We start from the raw sequence: 20,705 nt of genomic DNA, 5'->3' as shown, positions 1-20,705 counted from the left end.
GCTTGCTTGGCGCTGCCCACGGTGCTGAACTAAACAGCAGAGAGGCAATTGAAAAATCTAATTTCTCTCTATCTTAAGAACTTTCACTTATACAAAAACAGCCTGAACGGATATATATAGCAGACCTGCTGGGGCAGCGGACTGAGAGCAGGGGACACAAACAGGCTGGATAAGATGGTCAGGAAGGCCAGTAGCGTGGTTTGGGTGGAGCTGGACTCTAGCGAGGGTGGCGGAGAGGAGGAGCCTTGCTAAGCTCCAGGCCATCAGGGAAAACCCCTCCCACCCACTATACACAGACTTGGCTGACAGGAGGAGCATGTTCAGTGCCAGGCTCACACTACCTAAATGCAGCACTGAACGGCACAGGAAGTCCTTCATTCCGACAGCCATCAGACTATACAATGCATCACTGTGCCTCACTGCATCACTGAGCACAGAGTGACAGTTACCATCTTCCTGGACTCTTACATTTTAAACAGCACTGTGCATTATTACACCTACTGTAGACTTCAGTATATTTTTACTGTATTTATTTACTGTATCTTTTATTCTATTTTTATTCTATTTCATTTTATTCTATTCTTAGGCCATTTGTTTTGTTATTCTTATTCGTGAATTGTTCTGTCTAAATGTTTAATGTTGAGTGATTTGCAGTGTCAAATCTCCCTCAGGATAATACATTTCTATTATATTCTATTCTATATCTTTGAAAAGTCTCCATTTCGGGGAGCTCCAGTAGCTCACCACGTACCGCGAGTGCTATTTCAGCGCCGTGGACAACCGTGCTCGTCACGGATCTGGGGCTGAGCGCGTTCGAATCCCGGACGGCAGCCGTGCCTTTCCCAGAGTGTCTTCCCCCCCATCTGAACCCTTTCAGCCTGCTTCTGTCGGTCGAACTTGACCAAGTATGAATGCGATGAAAAAGCGATAAACGCTAAAAGAACCAGCTGACTGGTCAAAGTAAAAAAAAAAAAAGAAAAGTCTCCATTTATTCAACACTTCTGAATTCACTGACAAACTGAACTGAACTGACAAAAATAAGGTGCATAAAAAAGCAAACAAAATTCCTCCACAGGCTACTCACCATTATAAGTAGAGCGGCAAGCGGTGTTTGGGGACAGAGTGAAATCTTCTTAAAACACTGCCCCTCCACTCATTCCTGAACTTTTTTGTTAAGTCCTTCTCAAATGCCAACTGAATAAAATTGGCCTTAGTTGCGTCGATTAAGCATACTAAAGCGATGTTCTGTAAAGACGTTCTTGAGGGTAGAAAACGAATTCTCACAGAGTGCCGTGCTAGCTTCAGTAGTGTTGTTGTTGACATCAGTGCCCACTAGGGCTGTCCCCGACTAAGGATTTGGATAGTTGACTTTGATTGAAAAAAAAAAAGAAAACGTGTTTTTTTTTTTTACCAGGGTGGGCACAGCTGACTCAGTGGGCGGGCCCGGCCCCCTAATGCCCGCCCATGGCGCCGGGACTGAGTGGTGGGTCAAATATGGACAATCGAGCAGAAATCTGCATAAACGGTTGTATATTGCGTTAACACATTGGGCACCGGGGGTTGTGCCCATCATTGTACCCAGTCTGCCACCGTTGAAAGCCTATGGAGATGTTTACCTTCTTTGCAGGGCTATAACTTTTTAAATTGTATTGCTATATTGACATTACTATACCCATTCAACATCGATTATCTATCGTTCCGGATGTGGGAACGTTATATTTTTTTCATTTATACATTGTTGTGTTAATACCTTCGAGAATATAAGTATGTTTTTAAGCTTTTCTGCTGCAATTCCAAAAACGCTAGTTATAGGCCCTGACGCATATGATAGATTATAGATTGGCGTTTCTTTCCTATACACGCTATATTAAAAAATTCAAATGTATATGATCGGTATACATTGCTTCATCATGCGTAAAGGGGGGGGGGGGGGGGGGTCGTTTATAATTCCTTGATCGTCAGTAACGGCTTTATTTAGTATGGGTTGATATGTTGAGCAGATGGTTTGCAGTGAAATTAATAAACAATCGGGCTGAAAATAACGTTATATTCCTCTTACCTTTCGCCGATGAGACTGGAGGAAAAAGATCCCAATTATTTGACGCCGATCTCCTAGATCCATTTCCGGTTTGTATGGCGCAATAAACGCCGAAATCATATCGATTGCGTTTCGAAAGCGATCCAAATGCACTAGAGTGTTTGTCTGGATACACGTAACAAGATATGACTGCCGGAGGGATTTCCTCGACGCACCGATTGCCACTTCCGGTTTTGGCGAGAGTGTAACTCGCCCGACCATCCACCAGGCGGCGGTGTTGAGGCGTTGCAATCTCAGACTGGGTGCCGCTGCAGTCCGGAGGGAGGCTGGATGAATTATGAATGCCATGGCGAAACATTTCTATATTGATCCCAAAAACGATTTACGCCGTTGTTGGCGTTCAACGCATGGCGGGCAATAACGACTTACGCCGCTTTTGGCGACCAATGTGTTAAGTGGAAGTAGGTTTGTTTTGGGGGCAGTCGGATAGACTACAGTAGCATAATCAAGTATTGGTAGTATGAGTTGTTGAACAAGTTGACTGTAGATGTAAAGCATTTTCTGTTTCGGTATAGAACACCAGTAGGTACTGAAGTTGATTTTCCTTATTAAGTTATCAATATGACATTTAAAAGATAGACCTGAGTCGAGCCAGATATTTGATGTGTTCAACTCTATGAAGTTGAGTTCCATCGAGACAGGAGATATTGTAGGGTTGATTTTGAGTTTTTGATTTAACATTCTGAATAGTCCCAAAAAGCATTGTATTTGTTTTAGTTTATTTATAATTAATTTATTAGCCGAGAGCAATGTTTCAAGTTTATTGAAGTTAAATTGTAATGTAGATTGAATTTGTAGTAAGTTAGTTTTTGATGAGTATATGACTGTGTCGTCTGCATAGAGTTGAATACTACAGTCGGAGAAGATTGAAAGAAGATCATTAATGAAGATGGGAGAAAAGTAGTGGACCTAGGGAAGTATATAAGACTCCAGTCCAACACACCTTTTCAGTGAGGGTAAGCCCTCAATCTTCAGTCAGGTTAGTTAGTTGAACCACTCCAAAGTACAAGGCGAGACCTTATTAGATAGTTCAGTGGCTGTCATTACTGTTTTTCCATAACTCAATACTTTTCATACCATATCATTATTGGATTGGATATCATTTCAAGGAGACAGGCTCGAAAAGGATATCCAATCATTTGAAGTGAAAACTAAGATTGGAGGGCATGTCTACAGGTCAGTCTGAAGGGCACTTCTATGCTTTAATGTCACACCTGAGGACTGTTGCTTTTTCAACATTTAAGAGCAGCCTGAGGGGAAATTTTTGCATTTTATAGGGGCAGGCTTTAAGGTCTAACCCAGGTCACCTACTTGGTGTACAGGCTTTTGTAAGACGGATGCTACAGGGTGGGTTGATGGTGGAGGTTACCTGGGAGTGATTGCCCTTTTAGAGCAACAGATGTTGAGGCGTCTGATCTTGCTGTTCATGGGGGGAATTCCATCATTTAGTCCAAAGCACGGCTGCAGGCACCTCATTTGGGTATGGCTGAAGCTTCATGGACAAAGGCCTTTCAACACCCGGCCTTGAGTTTCTCACCTGGTCAAGTTTGGATGTACATACTTTGATACTCAAGGGTATGAATTGCGGGTAGATTTTTTTTTACTGGTTGCTTGCTGGTTTTGATCCCCAGTAGTCTGTGCTAATACTACCGAAGTGCCTCAGAGAACAGGCACCTCACCATGTGTATGTGAGTCAACCTGCTACATGGACGGGTATTGAAAAGTAGCTTTAAAATACTGATACAACACAGACAATTGCTTGCAATCGGTCATTGTGGTTATATCTAAAAAATAAACCCTTACACATACATTTCACTTTTACCAAACATAGCCCCCCTAAGCAATTACATTTGTCTTGTCCCTTAGCAGTAATTGTTTTTAAAACAGAAATGCAAACATTGAAATGTTAAAGAATGCTTCAAAATGTTTATTCCTTTCAAATGTCAGGATGAATGTTTTATTTTTAAAACATTTTGTAAAGTGCATTCACAAACTTCTAGAATGTCCTATTCACTTCCATAATATGTAAATCTCAGAATAAAATAAATTCCAAATTAGTGCACATTTAAATCCTTTTATGGCAGAAGTCAAGGTGGAGTCGAATAAATATTTAAGCAATGGCATGTCCAGTTTGCACATAAGATTATTTGTCAAAATGTTGATCTTTGATTTATTCAGCTTTCATAATCTATGTATTTTCAAAGTGTAACTTTCAACAAAGATTATTTTCAACAACACTTGATATTTAATGGAACATAACTGGTTTCATGTCAGTAGAAAAATAATAAAAAGGTATGTCAGTTAGAAAACTCAAAATGTGCCTAGGATTGAAAGCCACAATTGTATTGAGAGCATTCGACTGAGACATTTTTGCAGGTTCTTTACATTTATTGTAAAACTGGACAGATTCACAAAATACCAACTAACACTGCTACCTAAGGCCAAAGAGACTCCCAATTTCCACTCAATTCCTCGTCTGTGGCTGTTATTTATAAATCTAATCCCTACTTTAACCTTACTGGAGACCTTGCACCTAACCCCTAACAAAAGATAAATAATAATAACCATTACAGAACCATGCCAACGGGGGCCAAATGGTGTGACAATAGGGAGTCCCTATGGCTAAGCACTGATGTGGTACCATGTTGGATTGGGACCCAAAATTGATCATGGGCCCGTTTCTGGTGCCCCCTAGCCCCTTTCTCGACTGCGATGCAAGCCAGGGGCTCGAATACGCAGTCACTTATTCGACCGTAGTAGCCAGGTTAATGTGCACCATCAAGCACTGCTTAAAAGCGAGCGGTGGGTCCAAAATATATCAGATATAAATTTCAAAAGGTACCCACCATTGCATTAGGGTTTCACACACACACACGCAGCAGGGTTTGAAAGCTAAACATTTTAAATAATTTTTATAAACTGGTCAACACTGCATTATTTCCGGCGTTGGGTGCATGATGCGCATGCAGTGTGATCACAGCGCAGGCGCACCAGGCAGCCAAATACGGAAATACAGCCGCTTTGAGCAGTGTTGACCAGTTTATACAAATTATTTAAAATGTTTATTAGCAACGCCGAGCTTTCAAACCCAGCCGCGTGTGTGTGAAACCCTAATGCAACGGTGGGTACCTTAGAAATTTATATCTGATATATTTTGGACCCACCGCTCGCTTTTAAGCAGTGCTTGATGGTGCACATTAACCTGGCTACTACGGTCGAATAAGTGACTGCGTATTCGAGCCCCTGGCTTGCATCGCAGTCACGAAAGGGGCTAGGTGCCCCCCTGCGCCACAGGAAATAAGGATGACCAGTATGTTTTAATAAGCTTCGCCCCCCCCCCCCCCCCCCCCCCCCCTCCTCCCAGTAATTCCACTAGTACACAGTGTCTCTGTGTTCTCACAATGGTCACTGCATTGAAAACAGAAAAATAAAAATACTATGAGCAAATACAAGAACCATTGTCTGAGATTGCCTTTCATTGTACAGTGGGATCTGGAGGAGGAGGGGGGGGCTTCCGTTCAAATGCAGGGCTTCACTCTCCACACTCTTGCGCTTCATGTCTGTGGGTTCAAGCCTTTAAGCCGCACAATCACATTGGCAACAATCCTGCCTTTCACAGAACCAATAGTTTTTGTTTAGGAGGTTGTGGAGGTGCATCTCACAGCTTGAAGCCAGAGTGAAGAGCCACCACGCCTCCTGTGAGGTTGTAGTATTGCACACAGTAGAATCCAGCGTCCTCGATCATACCTTTGAACTCCTCCTGCGGGAACAATATCAAAAGGGAAGAAATTATACTTCCTAAAAGTTATTCAAATTCACGACTAACAGCCAGACTGAGTGATTCAGCGTTAAATAGTGACACATCAAGGTGGCAGGTGGTGTACATAATGCGTATCAGTAACAGTCTAGAATAAGGAGATGGATCACTGTGGTGGTTTCGAAGGGAAAATGCCGTGACATTAACACATTCGGGGCCAACCACGTATTATACGTGTTTCGGATCCAACGTTTGACGGCCAACCACGTATATTTACGTGGCAAGGTTGTTTTGGCTTTTATTCCATTGTAATATCCTACTCAATGTCACCGAGCGGCACTGCAGATTTACCCTACTCTTGGAATTCGGAAAAGTGCATTACCGGCCAGATCCTCGTAGGGGCGCTGTCTCGATAATGCAGTGTTCCCTGTTACAGACCCGTGTTTTATTTTTAATTTTTTATGAATGGGCTTTTCTGTTAGCCTAAAGCTATGCGTGTAGCCAATGGCCTGGAATAGTTTTTGGGATGCTTAATTCAGTATGCAGTAAAGGAATATATCATCAGCCAATGGACATATGGATCTACCAGATGGCGATCGATAACTGGGAAATCCTTTTTGCAGTCCAACCGGCCACAGGTAAGAGCGATTTGATGTCAATTACAGCCCGATCGGGCCTTGCTCTCAGCCATCCACCCGGTCAGCGAATAAGGCTACTGAGGCTAATGCCGTTATTGGTAATCAATCAGAAACTACATCCCCCGCCCCCCCCCCCCCCCCCTTTCATGCATTCATGGTGGACCATGATACCGACAATATGCATTTAGAGTTTTAGCTCTAGCTTGTCTATAGCCGAAACGCCATTCGATTTAACGTTATTAACTTAGCACCCTATATCTCGCGTTCCAGGAAATACCCCAGAACATTCTGCTATAATGTTCATATTCACGACGCTATAAAATGGGAACGTATTAATGAAAAAATTATTTATTTAAGGCATATTGAAGGGACGGTTTATAGTGTCAATTGACAATGAGAATGGACAGATAGCAATAATATAAAGTATAGATTTAGCTCTACAAACAGCCTCACGCACAATGAAAGTTTGTTTTGATATGCTGGCCGTATAGAGTGGGCCCCGTCTAATCCCAATGGCCCCGAATGTTAAAGATGGCAGCAACAATGAAACCACTTGATTCAAAATAAACATTCAGAAAAAAAATCAAAAACTTAAAATTCTAATAACTTGAGGTGAAATGTGAATAATGAGCTCTGCCTAAATGCATGGAAAGGCATGGCGAGTAGGGATGTCCCGATCACGTTTTTTTGCTCCCGATCCGATCATGTGATTTTGAGTATCTACCGATACCGATCTTTCCCGATCCGATCAAAAAAATTTAAATAAAAAATGTATTCAACAAACATAACCATGTTCACGTCTTAACACTATGCCGTCCGTCCACGTATATATACGTTACGAAAAAGAGCGATGTGGACCAGAGCCACGAGTATATACGTGACGAGTTGTTATTGTTTTATTCCATATTTATAGCGCTTCTTAGGTACCCGATCCACTACCAGCAACTTTTCAGATATTTGATTTTCGAAACATGCAGTACTGGCCAAACCCGCTTAGGGGCGCCATCGCTCCACTGCAGTATCAATGTGAATTTAAAAAAAAACTAAAAAGTACAATTCTGTGGGCGGATCATAGTTCCTTGATCCCAGCCGAACATCCTCCATCTTGGATCAGTTTGGCGAGCGGTTATTTCAGAGTGGAATAATGGGATTTATGATTAGCCAATGTGCATATCGATCTACCAGAATCCGATGAGTGGTGAGGAAATGCTGCCGGCGATCACATGGCCTGACGGTAGGATAATATTACCACAAATTACAGCTGGATTGGACATTGTTTTATAACGTAACTGGTCAATAAATGCTATATTGAATGCACACTGTATTGCGGATCAATAATAGTAATCGGCGTTCCCCGCCGCCCCCATTTCATCCATAGATGCTCTGTAATAGTCCGGATGCTACGCAGTTTGTTTTATTTCATTCGTATATATACAGCAGAAATGGCGTTTGATATAACGGCGCCAACGTTTAGCCTATTATCTAGCTCCCGGGAAAAAAGACGAGACGAAAAGTGGGATAAACCTTATATTCACGATGCTATAAAATGACAACCAACCGATGGATTTTTATTTTCTTTAAGCCATTATGAAGGCACGGTTTATGCACTCAAGTGACAATGAGAATGGGCGGATAGCAATACTATAAATTATATATAAAGCTCTTTGAAAGTACATCGGTTTGTTTACTTTCTGCTGTCCTCTGAGGCCTAAATCCACGGGCCGCGCCGGTCGTCATAGTGTTAAACTCATACTGAGGCCTTAGTTTTGGTTTTAAATTGCATATCATCATTCATTTATTTATTGTCACATAGAGCAGAAGAATCTTGCCAAAACAAACCAATAGTATCCAGAACGGCAGACCAGCCACACTCTCAGACCCAAACGCATTTCCTTTGATTTAATTATACATCAAATGATTTATGTCAAGGATTGCAATGCCTCGCTTGAATGAAGTTAACTTTTCACCTGGATAACGTCAACATTCAGGGTGAATGTAATGTGAGAAATTGGGATTTAAAAAAAAAACTATTTGGGTCTGATAGTGTGGCTGGTCTGCCGTTCTGCAGCTGGATACTATTGGTTTGTTTTGGCAAAATTCTTCTGCTCTGTGTGACAATAAATAAATGAATGATGATATGCAATTTAAAACCAAAACTAAGGCCTCAGTATGAGTTTAAGACGTGAACATGGTCATGTTTGTTGAATAAAAATAAAAATTGCCGATCCCGATCTTCGGAAAATCACGCGATCGGCCCCGATCCCGATCACGTGATCGGATCGGGACATCCCTAATGGCGAGTGATTGCCATGGTAACTAGGAACTCTATGGCAGAGATCACTGTATGGTGCAGGTGTAGAGGCTGGTCTAAGTGTAAAAAAGGCTTTTATATTTTCTTATATCATAACATTTTCCTTTTTGACCAACTTAACCAATATTAGTCATTTTAAATTAAACCAGTTACTTCAAATATGAAAGATAAATTATGAACCGTTACTATGCTGGTGGCAGAGTGAACAGACTTACAGGCAGAAATCCTCACCTGGTCAGGGAACTTGCGGATGCTCTCCACCAGGTACTGATATGACTTCCAGTCCCCAGCGATCACCTCCCCAATCACTGGGATCAGCTGGAAGCTGTACGCATCATAAACACTAGGGGAGCAAGATCATTACATAATGATAATTTATACCATCATAAATACCATTTGTGTTAGGATTATGAGAAAGGTAAAATTTCAGAATTAAAAAGGTGTACTATGCTGTTTTGTTTAAGTGAAAAAATATGCTATGGTATATTTTCATAACTAAATAGACAAACTAAAATTAGGTCGCTGGAAAACTACATTACATTTACATTTAGTACCGTACTTTTCGCACTATAAGCCGCACCTGACTATAAGCCGCAGCAGCTAAATTGAATTATGTGTACATATATAAGCCGCACTGGACTATAAGCCGCAGGTGTTTTAATGTTTAATTACCATATGTAATTAACATTGAGACACAATACTGTCGGACAAATAACAAGAATTAACTCATTTACAAGTTGTATTAAGTTTAGCAAATAAGGGAACAGATAAATAACATTCAGTCAAAAAAGCAATATTTAGATTTTTACATTTTCGGGTTTGGTCACATCGAGTCACATAAGCTGCACCGTTATATAAGCCGCAGGGTCGAAAAATGGGGGAAAAAGCTGCGGCTTATAGTCCGAAAAGTACGGTAAATATGTTTTGTTCTGCAAATGCAAATAAATTCCTTTTTTAAATTCTCCAGTAGCCTATGTGTCTATTTTAACTGCTGTAGTAGTTGGGTTCTCTAGATTCGAGATGCCACTAAATTATTACTCAGTAACTGCTGTAGTAGTTGGGTTCTCTAGATTCGAGATGCCACTAAATTATTACTCAGTAACTGCTGTAGTAGTTGGGTTCTCTAGACTAGAGATGACACAAAGTCATTGTTTATAGAAGTGGAATGTAATACTATGCAAAACGAGAAATAAACAGTGATTTTACCAGCAGTAAGTTGCAAGCCACTTTCATTTCATATACGGGGAACCGTGACAATTATTAGTATTATCTTATTTGCATATTGTCTCATTATTAGATAGATAGATAGGTTGATACTTTATTGATCCCCGGAGGGAAATTTAAGTAGACAGTATTTCACGTCCTAATAGTGGGCTACTACTCACCTAATGCAGGGCTGAACTGAACGTTAGAAGTGTCCGTGTCACCGTCAATCATCACTGCCAGGTCCGACTTAATTTCACCGGCTATGGTCTCTTATTATCATCTCTCCACATCGGACGTGGTTGTCATAAGATGGACTGATATCCGCTCCGTTGTTCTTGCAGAGCTAAATTAGCGGCTTAAACTTATTGAAAGGAAGTGCTTATTTGGCGATGCAATAGCCCATATTATTATTGAAAGGAAGATGCCACATTCAGTTTCGTTTAGATTGTTCGCTAGGAATTATGGGATTTGGTGTTGGATGTATAGACTCTACGCAGACAGGGACATGGTCTTTAATCGCACGATAGACTACAACTACCACGTGGCCCAGATTCACTCCACACGCAAATATTTTTTCCACACAGGCTATCGCAGTAAGTTCATTCATTGCCAACAGATTCTTTCATAGCACCACGACATTGTGTTGCACTGTACAGCCCTGGTTGTAGGCTAATGTTTTAAAAAAATTTTATCCAATTTGTATGGATTAATTTAGGAGTGAAATGCGAATGAAGGGTTGAAATCACTACTCGCAACGTTGCCCCCAAATATTATTTTCCACTCGCACGGGCCAAATTAAGGGGCAATTTGCGATCATCTCGTCACAGTGTACAGCCCTGAACTGCTGTAGTAGTTGGGTTCTCTAGACTAGAGATGACACTAAGTCATTACTCAGTAACTGTAGTAGTTGGGTTCTCTAGACTAGAGATGACACTAAGTCATTACTCAGTAACTGCTATAGTAGTTGGGTTCTCTAGACTAGAGATGACACTAAGTCATTACTCAGTAACTGCTATAGTAGTTGGGTTCTCTAGACTAGAGATGACACTAAGTCATTACTCAGTAACTGTAGTAGTTGGGTTCTCTAGACTAGAGATGACACTAAGTCATTACTCAGTAACTGTAGTAGTTGGGTTCTCTAGACTAGAGATGACACTAAGTCATTACTCAGTAACTGCTGTAGTAGTTGGGTTCTCTAGACTAGAGATGACACTAAGTCATTACTCAGTAACTGCTATAGTAGTTGGGTTCTCTAGACTAGAGATGACACTAAGTCATTACTCAGTGATTACTCTCACTCACCGAGCCAACACAGGGTTGGTCACTTTGCTGAACTCTAAACACATGAATCTTCCTCCAGGTTTCAGGACCCGCAGAGCTTCTTGCAGCGCCTAAACAAAACACAACCAACCATCTTTTATACAACTCCAGTACCAATATAACAGTCAAATACCAACACACATGTACACAAGCTACAAATGCACCAAAAAAAGAAAGAATAAGAGGGTGAGAGAGCACCCTCGTGAGGAGAGATTGTGCATTCAAACCAATATTTCATGCAACGGTTTCGGCCGTTACCTGATCCATATGGGTGACGTTGCGGATTCCAAAGGCAATGGTGTAAACGTCAAACTGGTTGTCATCAAAGGGCAGCTCCTCTGCATCTCCCACCACCCAAGACAGGCCTGATGCACAGTGTTAAGTGTTAATAATACACTTTATTTTTATATCATCTTTCATACAAACATTGCAGCTCAAAGTGCTTCACAGCTGTAAAATACAGAATAAGACTACTTATTAAAGCAATGCAGACAATAACAATACAAATATTGACTCAGTTTAAAAGTTGTTTTAAGAGGCATTCTTCCCCATTAAATAGTCATATAAAACACTTCAGTTTGAAGTTACTAGATTTTTTTGTCCGTTTTGATGGATTATCCTGTCCTCAATTGTTCTCCTTTCTCTGTCCACCACTGTGTATTCATGAAACAATACAATGAATGAACAGATACAGGAAAAATTGTAAGACTTATGTGAACAGCTTGCTTCTCTCACACACACAGAGAATAAAGGTTATTTGGAGGGCCAACTATCCCATGTCATTAAATGGTTGAAAACCGGTTAGCCATGGTTCTTTTTTTGCAATTATAAGTCAATGCTGAGCAAAACTGGGGCAATGCAGCCAGGCCATCCTCCATCTCTCTCTAGTCATCACGTAAAATCATAGGAACAGCGATGCTCCCCGGCTTACATTCTCAGAGACTCACATTGTTCTCAACCGGCCGACTTATTAATCACTCATCATCGCTATAGTTTTCTTTATCTATGTGACTTGGAAAGGTTGACGGATGTCAAGAGACTGGACCGTTTCAACAATACAACAGTACAATATTATTGGTTATGAGATGTGTCGGCGAATGAAAGCTTTCAAAGTGCTTTTATGACATTGTCAAGAAAAGTATAGGCTGAGCACACATTTTGGGGGGTGGTGATGGGGGCTGCTGCTGTGGCGCGCAGCAGCGTTGGTTGTCGTGGCCATCGGCAGTCGCGGTGAGGATCTTTGTTGATTGGCGTTGGCTGGCTGGCTTTGGCTAGAGTTGTGGTTCGCTAGCTGTGTGGGCTAACGTTAGCCGAGTTTACTCTGGCAGCGTGTGCTGGCTAGCTGTGTGGGCTAACGTTAGCCGAGTTTACTCTGGCAGCGTGTGCTGGCTAGCTGTGTGGGCTAACGTTAGCCGAGTTTACTCTGGCAGCGTGTGCTGGCTAGCTGTGTGGGCTAACGTTAGCCGAGTTTACTCTGGCAGCGTGTGCCGGCTAGCTGCGTGGGCTAACGTTAGCCGAGTTTACTCTAGCAGCGTGTGCCGGCTAGCTGTGTGGGCTAACGTTAGCCGAGTTTACTCTGGCAGCGTGTGGTGGCTAGCTGCGTGGGCTAACGTTAGCCGAGTTTACTCTGGCAGCGTGTGCTGGCTAGCTGTGTGGGCTAACGTTAGCCGAGTTTACTCTGGCAGCGTGTGCTGGCTAGCTGTGTGGGCTAACGTTAGCCGAGTTTACTCTGGCAGCGTGTGCTGGCTAGCTGTGTGGGCTAACGTTAGCCGAGTTTACTCTGGCAGCGTGTGCTGGCTAGCTGTGTGGGCTAACGTTAGCCGAGTTTACTCTGGCAGCGTGTGCTGGCTAGCTGTGTGGGCTAACGTTAGCCGAGTTTACTCTGGCAGCGTGTGCTGGCTAGCTGTGTGGGCTAACGTTAGCCGAGTTTACTCTGGCAGCGTGTGCCGGCTAGCTGTGTGGGCTAACGTTAGCCGAGTTTACTCTGGCAGCGTGTGCTGGCTAGCTGTGTGGGCTAACGTTAGCCGAGTTTACTCTGGCAGCGTGTGCTGGCTAGCTGTGTGGGCTAACGACGTTAGCCGAGTTTACTCTGGCAGCGTGTGCTGGCTAGCTGTGTGGGCTAACGTTAGCCGAGTTTACTCTGGCAGCGTGTGCCGGCTAGCTGTGTGGGCTAACGTTAGCCGAGTTTACTCTGGCAGCGTGTGCTGGCTAGCTGTGTGGGCTAACGTTAGCCGAGTTCACTCTGGCAGCGTGTGCTGGCTAGCTGTGTGGGCTAACGTTGGCCGAGTTTACTCTGGCAGCGTGTGCCGGCTAGCTGTGTGGGCTAACGTTGGCCGAGTTTACTCTGGCAGCGTGTGCCGGCTAGCTGGCGTTGGTCAATAAAGATCCTCACTGCAATTAGTTAGTTATCATAAGGCCTAACAAAAATAATGGTTGGTTTCAGGTTGCCGACCGACCCTGCCGATTTAGGTGCGACCCAATATATTTTATGAGTTTAAAAAAAAAATTATATATTAAAAAAAAGAAAATCATTTTCTTTTTTTTTTTTTCTTTTTTTTTTTTTTTTAGAATAAAGTTTCATAGAAATCTTAGTCAAACATTTAGTATTATGGATATTAAACATGCTGGCAGAGTACATGCATCCATGTTGTTGTGAACATTTTAACCCTTTCACTGCCACACGACAGCCGGTTAACCCTTTCACTGTGACAATACAGAAGGTTAGCCCTTTACTATCACACAACCGACGGCGATGCTCCATCATTAGCATCATTAGCTCGATGCTAATGATGGAGCATCGCCGTCGGTTGTGTGATAGTAAAGGGCTAACCTTCTGTCGTGTGGCAGTGAAAGGGTTAATTAAATAAAGAAATTCCCTATCCATAGTCGCCGTGGGAAAGAATAAAAAAAAAAAGAAAAAAAATCCCTACCTACCCATGGCCAAACTGACAACCAACCTGAAACCAACTATTATTTTTGTTAGGCCTAACCATCGGCAGTTGCAGTGGGGATCTTTGTTGATTGGCGTTGGCTGGCTGGCACATTTTGCATAGGGCGAACTCGGCTGACGTTGGCTTGTGTAGCTGGCGAGCTGTAGTTCTAGTTGGGGCTGGCTGGCTAGCTGGCGTTGATCAGTGGGGATCCTCGCTGCGATGGTTGTGGTGGCTGGCGTTGCGTTGCGTGCTGCAGTGGTGGCTCCTGTCAGTGCTGTGGTCGTGCCGTTGATGCCAACGTTCGTTGGACGAGCTATGCTAGCTCTCGTGACTACAGTTCCTTATTACGAGCATTAGAAAATGTCCACAATGCTATTCGCAAGAATAGAAAATAAATTGAAAAGCCTAATAATAAGCTATACATAGCCTAAACTGCCGTGCTGAAAGCTAGTAAACACAGCATCTCTATGGCTCAGTCACAAAGGTGATTTATACAGACACATTTGACAATTGCCCATTAATGGTTCATACATACTGTATAAAGACAACGGAAATCTATTTTATTTTTGTTAAACAGCCTACAATATGACATAACCTAGTTCTAGATTATGATAGGCTATAATCAGTCTCACTCATCAAAATGTTTTCTAGGTAACTTATGGTATCTCAAACTAATTAGGCCCTCTGCTATGACAAATGTATAATAATAATAATAATAATAATACTACAACCATACTTTTTCTACCCCTTGAAATTTTTTTAACTACAGAAGTCTGCTGCATTTGGCTCACAGAGTGACTCCCCCACTCAGAAGCAACCTAACCTCCGCTTTTTTTGAGCAGCATATAAAGTACACAAATGAGTCCAAAGATGATAAAAGGCTCAACAGGGCAGTCGCAGAGTTCATCTGTATGGACCAAGTTCCAATATATAGACAGTTGAGAAAGCTGGGTTCAGAAACCTTGTACAGCAACTGTTTTGAGTGCAAAAAAGGTTCTCCAGCATTTTGAATGCCATTGCTTTTAATTTTATTTATTTATTCTTGTCTTTGTTCATTGTTGCGTTTTAAAATAAAGAACAATAATGACATCTGAGTTTTTCCCTGATTTTGAGGAAAGTATCGAAATTAATATTGGTATAGTATCGAAACTAAAATGTTGATATCGTGACAACCCCGCCCGCTACGATGGCCATTTCATGTATGCACGACGAGATATAATAATGATAATCTAGAGTTGATTTCAGGATGATTAGATAATCAGCCGAAAAATTTGAACGTGATGACTGGATTAAAATGCCTTTTTCTCGTCTTTTTCCTGGAATTACTCAAAAGCACCCAAACCATACTCTATTCAAAACGGTATACGGAATGTACGGATGAAAAAACAATCTGTTTTGGGCATGTTGACTGGAAGCAACTCACTGACAGTCGACAGCGTTATTAGACCCATAGATATAATATAATATATATTTTAAGCACTCGCAAATGATATAAAACTATATCCATTGAATAAAGACCTGGCGATGAAGAGGGATCAGCGCCCCCTGCTGCTGCCGGTCAATGTGTTAAGAGGAACAGTTAGGGGTGTGGTTCAGGCGAGACAACAGTTTCAATGGGCCAGGTTAAGAGCTGGAGGCCCCACTCTAGAGCCCTTACCCGTGGTGATACCCAGGCCATCTGCTTTCTCCTTGCCCACTCTCAGCATCTCCTTGTTGATGTCACACACCATGGCTCTGGACTCCCGGGGTTCCGTCTCGTCCTGTGTGCTGTAGGTGTTGGAGATCTCCTGCCAGGACGGGGTCTGCATGGACTGTGCCGCCCGTCGCTGCTGCCGCTCCTGCTGCGAACGGACGTAGTCCAGGAAACGGAAGGCGACGTCACCTGAGGAGGGGAGGGGGGGGGCACAAAGTTAAGGCATGCAGCTACACACACACACACACAAGTGTCCGAGATAGATATGGGTTTTGAGCTACAAGGCCAGACAGTCACAAACAAATGCAAATCTGTGACACGACGCTACCCACAAATACAACTTGAGTGAGACTGCTTAACACTTTGAGTGCCAGTGACGTGTATTGTCGTCTTATCATGCCCCCCGTTGAGTGCCGACGACGCGAATTGTCGTTTGATTTTTTTTATTAGCGATCTGAATTCATATTTCATTAACAGAGTCTCCCGTTGGTACAGCAGACCCTCTAGGACATAGGTGTCAAACTCATGGCCCGCGGGCCAAATGTGGCCCGCCACGTCATTTGATGTGGCCCCCAAGAGCTCTGGTAAAAAAAAAGAAAAAGAAAATTTAAACATTAATCTTGGGTTAAAAAATAGCGGCGTTAAAATAATTGTGGGTTAATGCGCAGGGGAGGAAATTAGGCCACTTTACTCGCCAATTGCGAGTATTTTTTACGTTTGGCGAGTAATTCATGAAGAGCACTCGCCAGTCTGGCGAGTACTAGTAATTACAAAACAAAACAAAAAAATCATTCTGCAATCTGCTGATTCGCTCACTGACACAAACCGAACTCTGACTCCCCCCTTGATTCCTCCCATTTGCGCCACATAATAATCAGACCATAACCAATGAACATCATCGTTGTACAGATGCGCTCTAAGCTCCTCCAATGAACACTCGTTTTCTAGAAGATGCCGCCCATCACTGCGCGCAGACCTACAAACTCCTGCCACCGGCAGCCGGCTTGACAACGTAGACAAACTTACAAAAACACATGAGTGGATGAAAATAATTGCATGTAGAGTCGTCGCTTTCGGATATCGGTGCGGTCTGACATGGGGGCGAACATCAGCACGCGACGCGTCTCCTTCGAGTCGGATGAGAATGACAAGTCAACCAGCAATCCCAGCATTAGCTGGCTAGCTACCTAGCATGTAACAAGCTACCATAACGCGCATTCAACATAGTGGACGACTATACTGAGCGGCTTTGCTTAAATGCAGCCGAGTGACATTTTATTATTACCGGGTTTCCCAGCATATCACCACTCGCCCATATGCCCTTCACAACGGTGATGTTGTCATATTTGGCATTCAGAACACACCTGCTGAACCCCTAGCGTTGTCGATTCGGTTCCAATGTATTGTCATCTTACAGCACAAGTACAGTACAACCAGAATACATTTGGCATACAACCAGAGTGCAAATGTAACAAGTCAAGTTCAAGTTGTTTTATTTAGCTATTACATTACAGTGAAATGCTTGGTTCTTTCACTGCCCAACCCAGTATTGATTGATTGATTGAAAACTTTATTAACAGATTGCAGAATGGGTACAATACAGTACAGCTCAATACACACAATTGTTAAGGGGATGCAGACCAGAGAAGGACTTTAGTCTTGTTTACATCAGGGTCCCCCATTTCAGTCCTGTTTGCTTAATGCCTTGTCCACTTCCTCCACACTCCAATATGTTATGATGAATTGAAAATGGGGGACCCTGATGTAAACAAGACGAAAGTCTTTCTCTGGTCTGCATCCCCTTAACAATTGTATGTATTGAACTGTACTGTACCCATTCTGCAATCTGTTAATAAACTTTTCAATCAATCAATCCCTTCAACCCTGCTCCTGTCAAACCTGCTCTTTCCATTCCCTCCATCATGTCCCCCCTTTCTGATGAATATTTCCTGCACTTAAGAGTCAGACACACATTCCTAGTAGTTGAGCTGTGATGAATGAAAACTTTATTTAACAGATTGCAGAATGGGTACAGTACAGTACGGCTCAATACATGCAATTGTTAAGGGGATGCAGACCAGAGAAAGACTTTGGTCTTGTTTACATCAGGGTCCCCCATTTTCAATTCATTTTCAATTCATCATTCAGTATAACCTAGACCAGCCCAACCCAGCATCTTTCACTGCCCAGTTCAGCCCAACCCAGTCCAGAATAGTTCCCTCTTTCATGTTAATATGTGATTTAATGATGTAATATTTTGAAGAGTAGAGACAGTGTGATTAATTTACTATGATTGAAAATCAATTTAGACGAAGACGTACAAAGAAGTAATTATCACAATTAGCGATTTTTTTTGTCTGGTAAAAAATCTATTTGGCTGGTAAAAAAAATCAGATACCCGCCAGTTGGCTGGTAAGCCAAAAAGTTAGTTTCCTCCCCTGTTAATGCGTTAATAAAGCTTTAACTTTGAAGGGCGGCTACGTGGCGTAGTGGGCAAGGCGCTCGCCACGAATGCAGAGACGCTGGGCTCGCCTGTTCGAGCCCAGCGCTCCACATTGCTTTCAGTTTAGCTGGTCGTTCATACTAATACACATTGGCCGTATTAGGGGGTGGGAAACTGATGGGTGGGGATCGGGCGTTGTGGACAGCGACTCCTACAGGTCGGTTGGTGCGCCTGCGCAGTAGAATCAGGAAGTGTCGGGGGCAGCGTGAGCCTCCCACGCGTTACTCCTCGCCACTGAGAGATCGAGCTGCGCAGGTGAAAAGATGCGACTGCTGTTACCTCAAGTACCGGAGGGGACTTGTGCTATGTATGACTTAGTCCACATTGCAGCCGGCTTGTGGGAGGCAAGAAACAGCGTTCGTGACAGGGGAGGGTTGAATTGGATGATACGAAATTGGGATGGGAGAAAATATAGAAAATGGGAGAAAAAGTGGATAAAAAAAAAAAGCTTTAACTTTGACAGCCTTAGTTATTACACATTCTTACACATACATGTATGTTGAACATCTGAGGTATTGATGAAGTAACAAAGGAAAAAAGCCAAAAGCACTTACTCCTCAGACATTCTTTGACAAAAAAGATCCAGGCGGAAATAGGTAACAAAGGGTTGAAGAAATATTGTCTGAACTGTCAGATGCAAACTGGCTGTGTGACATAACCGAGCATCTCGCTCAATTGAATAAGAAGCTGTAGGGACGCAAACAAGTCCCACCCAAAACTTGACCAATATAGTTGTGAACTGAGACAACCCTTATTTTGTTATTTTTGAGTACAGTTACAGTTGTGTGTTCATGCAGACACATAATAGCAATTTCATTACGAATTGAAAATGGTGGACCCTGATGTAAAGTCTCTCTGGTCTGCATCCCCTTAACAATTGTGTGTATTGAGCTGTACTGTACTGTACCCATTCTGCAATCTGTTAATTAAAGTTAATTAAACTATCTTCCATTAGTTGGATGTATGGCCTCTGCAAGGTTGTGTGCAGCCATTTGTTTTTGTAACATCTGCTACATCTGTCCCACGTGTTCTTTGCAGCTCACAGGTGTTAGTTCTGCCCCTCTTGACTGTGACAAAAAGGTTTTGAACAAACTTAATGTCATAGCTTGTATTTGATGATCTTCTTCTTTGTTATTTACTTGAATGGTTTGATCATTGATTAAGGGAGTAATATGGGGTTCTGATAAACTAAAATTATTTGTTAAAATAACATAAGCTAACATATATTTTTACATAGTAAAAATAGTAAAGTATGGTCTAATGTATAAGTATGTTTTCATCTCTTTCTGCAGCTTTCTCCAGAACGTGATATATAGCCCCAAATGCATTATATTGATGATGAAATACAGTTTGATGGCAATCGGGGCGATATAAAAAATTTCAATTGGACGTACTTCTAGAATGATCTACGTATGATCTGATGATGACCGGATGGGCGGGGGATCGTTTATAATTCCGTGGGCAGCGTTATATCATTCATCTAGTGTGGGTGATATGTTCATCATAACAGTTTATATGGAATACGATCAAAAACAACGCTGAATCTTACCGTATCCTCCTCGCGCCGTTGGGCGATGAGCGTGGAACAGTCATTTACCTATTATGGTATGTAGAAATATCGGGTCCATTTCCAGCTTGTATAATAGTATATATGTCCAAATCATGTTGTTTATCGAGTTATTGGCAATCGATCGCTATGTATTGTGTCGAGATCGAGTCCCGTGAGCCAAACAGAGTGCCCGGAAGTAATATGGTCGACCAGCACAACCTCCATAGCACTTCCTGTTTGGCGATTGCGCCGATCGGCCACCAGATGGCGCTCCTGAACCGCCAGAGAGCTCAGTGGGTCCTCCTGGTGGATCTCAGGCCAGCGGAGGGGAAATATGAATCCGATCGCAGATTTTTGAAATATTGATATAAGGACGCTGTACAGCGTCCTCCGGCAACTTGAGCATGGCCGGGAATGACGCTTTAAAGCGTTTTCCGGCAGTCAAAGTGTTAACATTTATACGGTCTTTGGCCCTTTGAGGGCAACCATAATGCTGATGTGGCCCTCTGTGAAAATGAGTTTGACACCCCTGCTCTAGGAGCTCAGATGGGAAAATACCGCCCCCTATCGTCTATCCCTGTGTAACTGCAGGCCATTCGATTATACTGGTGGATCCCTGTGGGGGGAGCCAACTGGCTCCATTATGCTGGCGAGGGATCTGATGATGAGGGAAGTGATCGCGAGTTGGAAAGCAGCG

At 42.7% G+C, this 20,705-nt stretch overlaps 1 protein-coding gene across 1 annotated transcript in view; it reads right to left on the bottom strand.

Moving 5' to 3' along the window:
* Window positions 1-5,437: 5,437 nt before the first annotated feature.
* coq5 (coenzyme Q5, methyltransferase) overlaps window positions 5,438-20,705 on the bottom strand; it is a gene marked incomplete at its 5' end in the record, with an annotated part of 31,712 nt that continues 16,444 nt past the window's right edge. Inside the window, 5 exons of the mRNA XM_084321358.1 lie at window positions 5,438-5,858; window positions 9,036-9,147; window positions 11,313-11,401; window positions 11,589-11,695; window positions 15,921-16,145. Coding sequence (XP_084177484.1) covers window positions 5,757-5,858; window positions 9,036-9,147; window positions 11,313-11,401; window positions 11,589-11,695; window positions 15,921-16,145 — 635 coding nt within the window. The 3' untranslated portion in view covers window positions 5,438-5,756. The remainder of the gene's footprint in view (window positions 5,859-9,035; window positions 9,148-11,312; window positions 11,402-11,588; window positions 11,696-15,920; window positions 16,146-20,705) is intronic.

Source organism: Notolepis coatsorum (assembly GCF_963971535.1).
Source record: "Notolepis coatsorum genome assembly, chromosome: 1".
Taxonomy (NCBI): Eukaryota; Metazoa; Chordata; class Actinopteri; order Aulopiformes; family Paralepididae; genus Notolepis; species Notolepis coatsorum.
The sequence above is the reverse complement of the archived record's forward strand: the minus strand, read 5'-3'. Positions and strand labels throughout refer to the sequence as shown.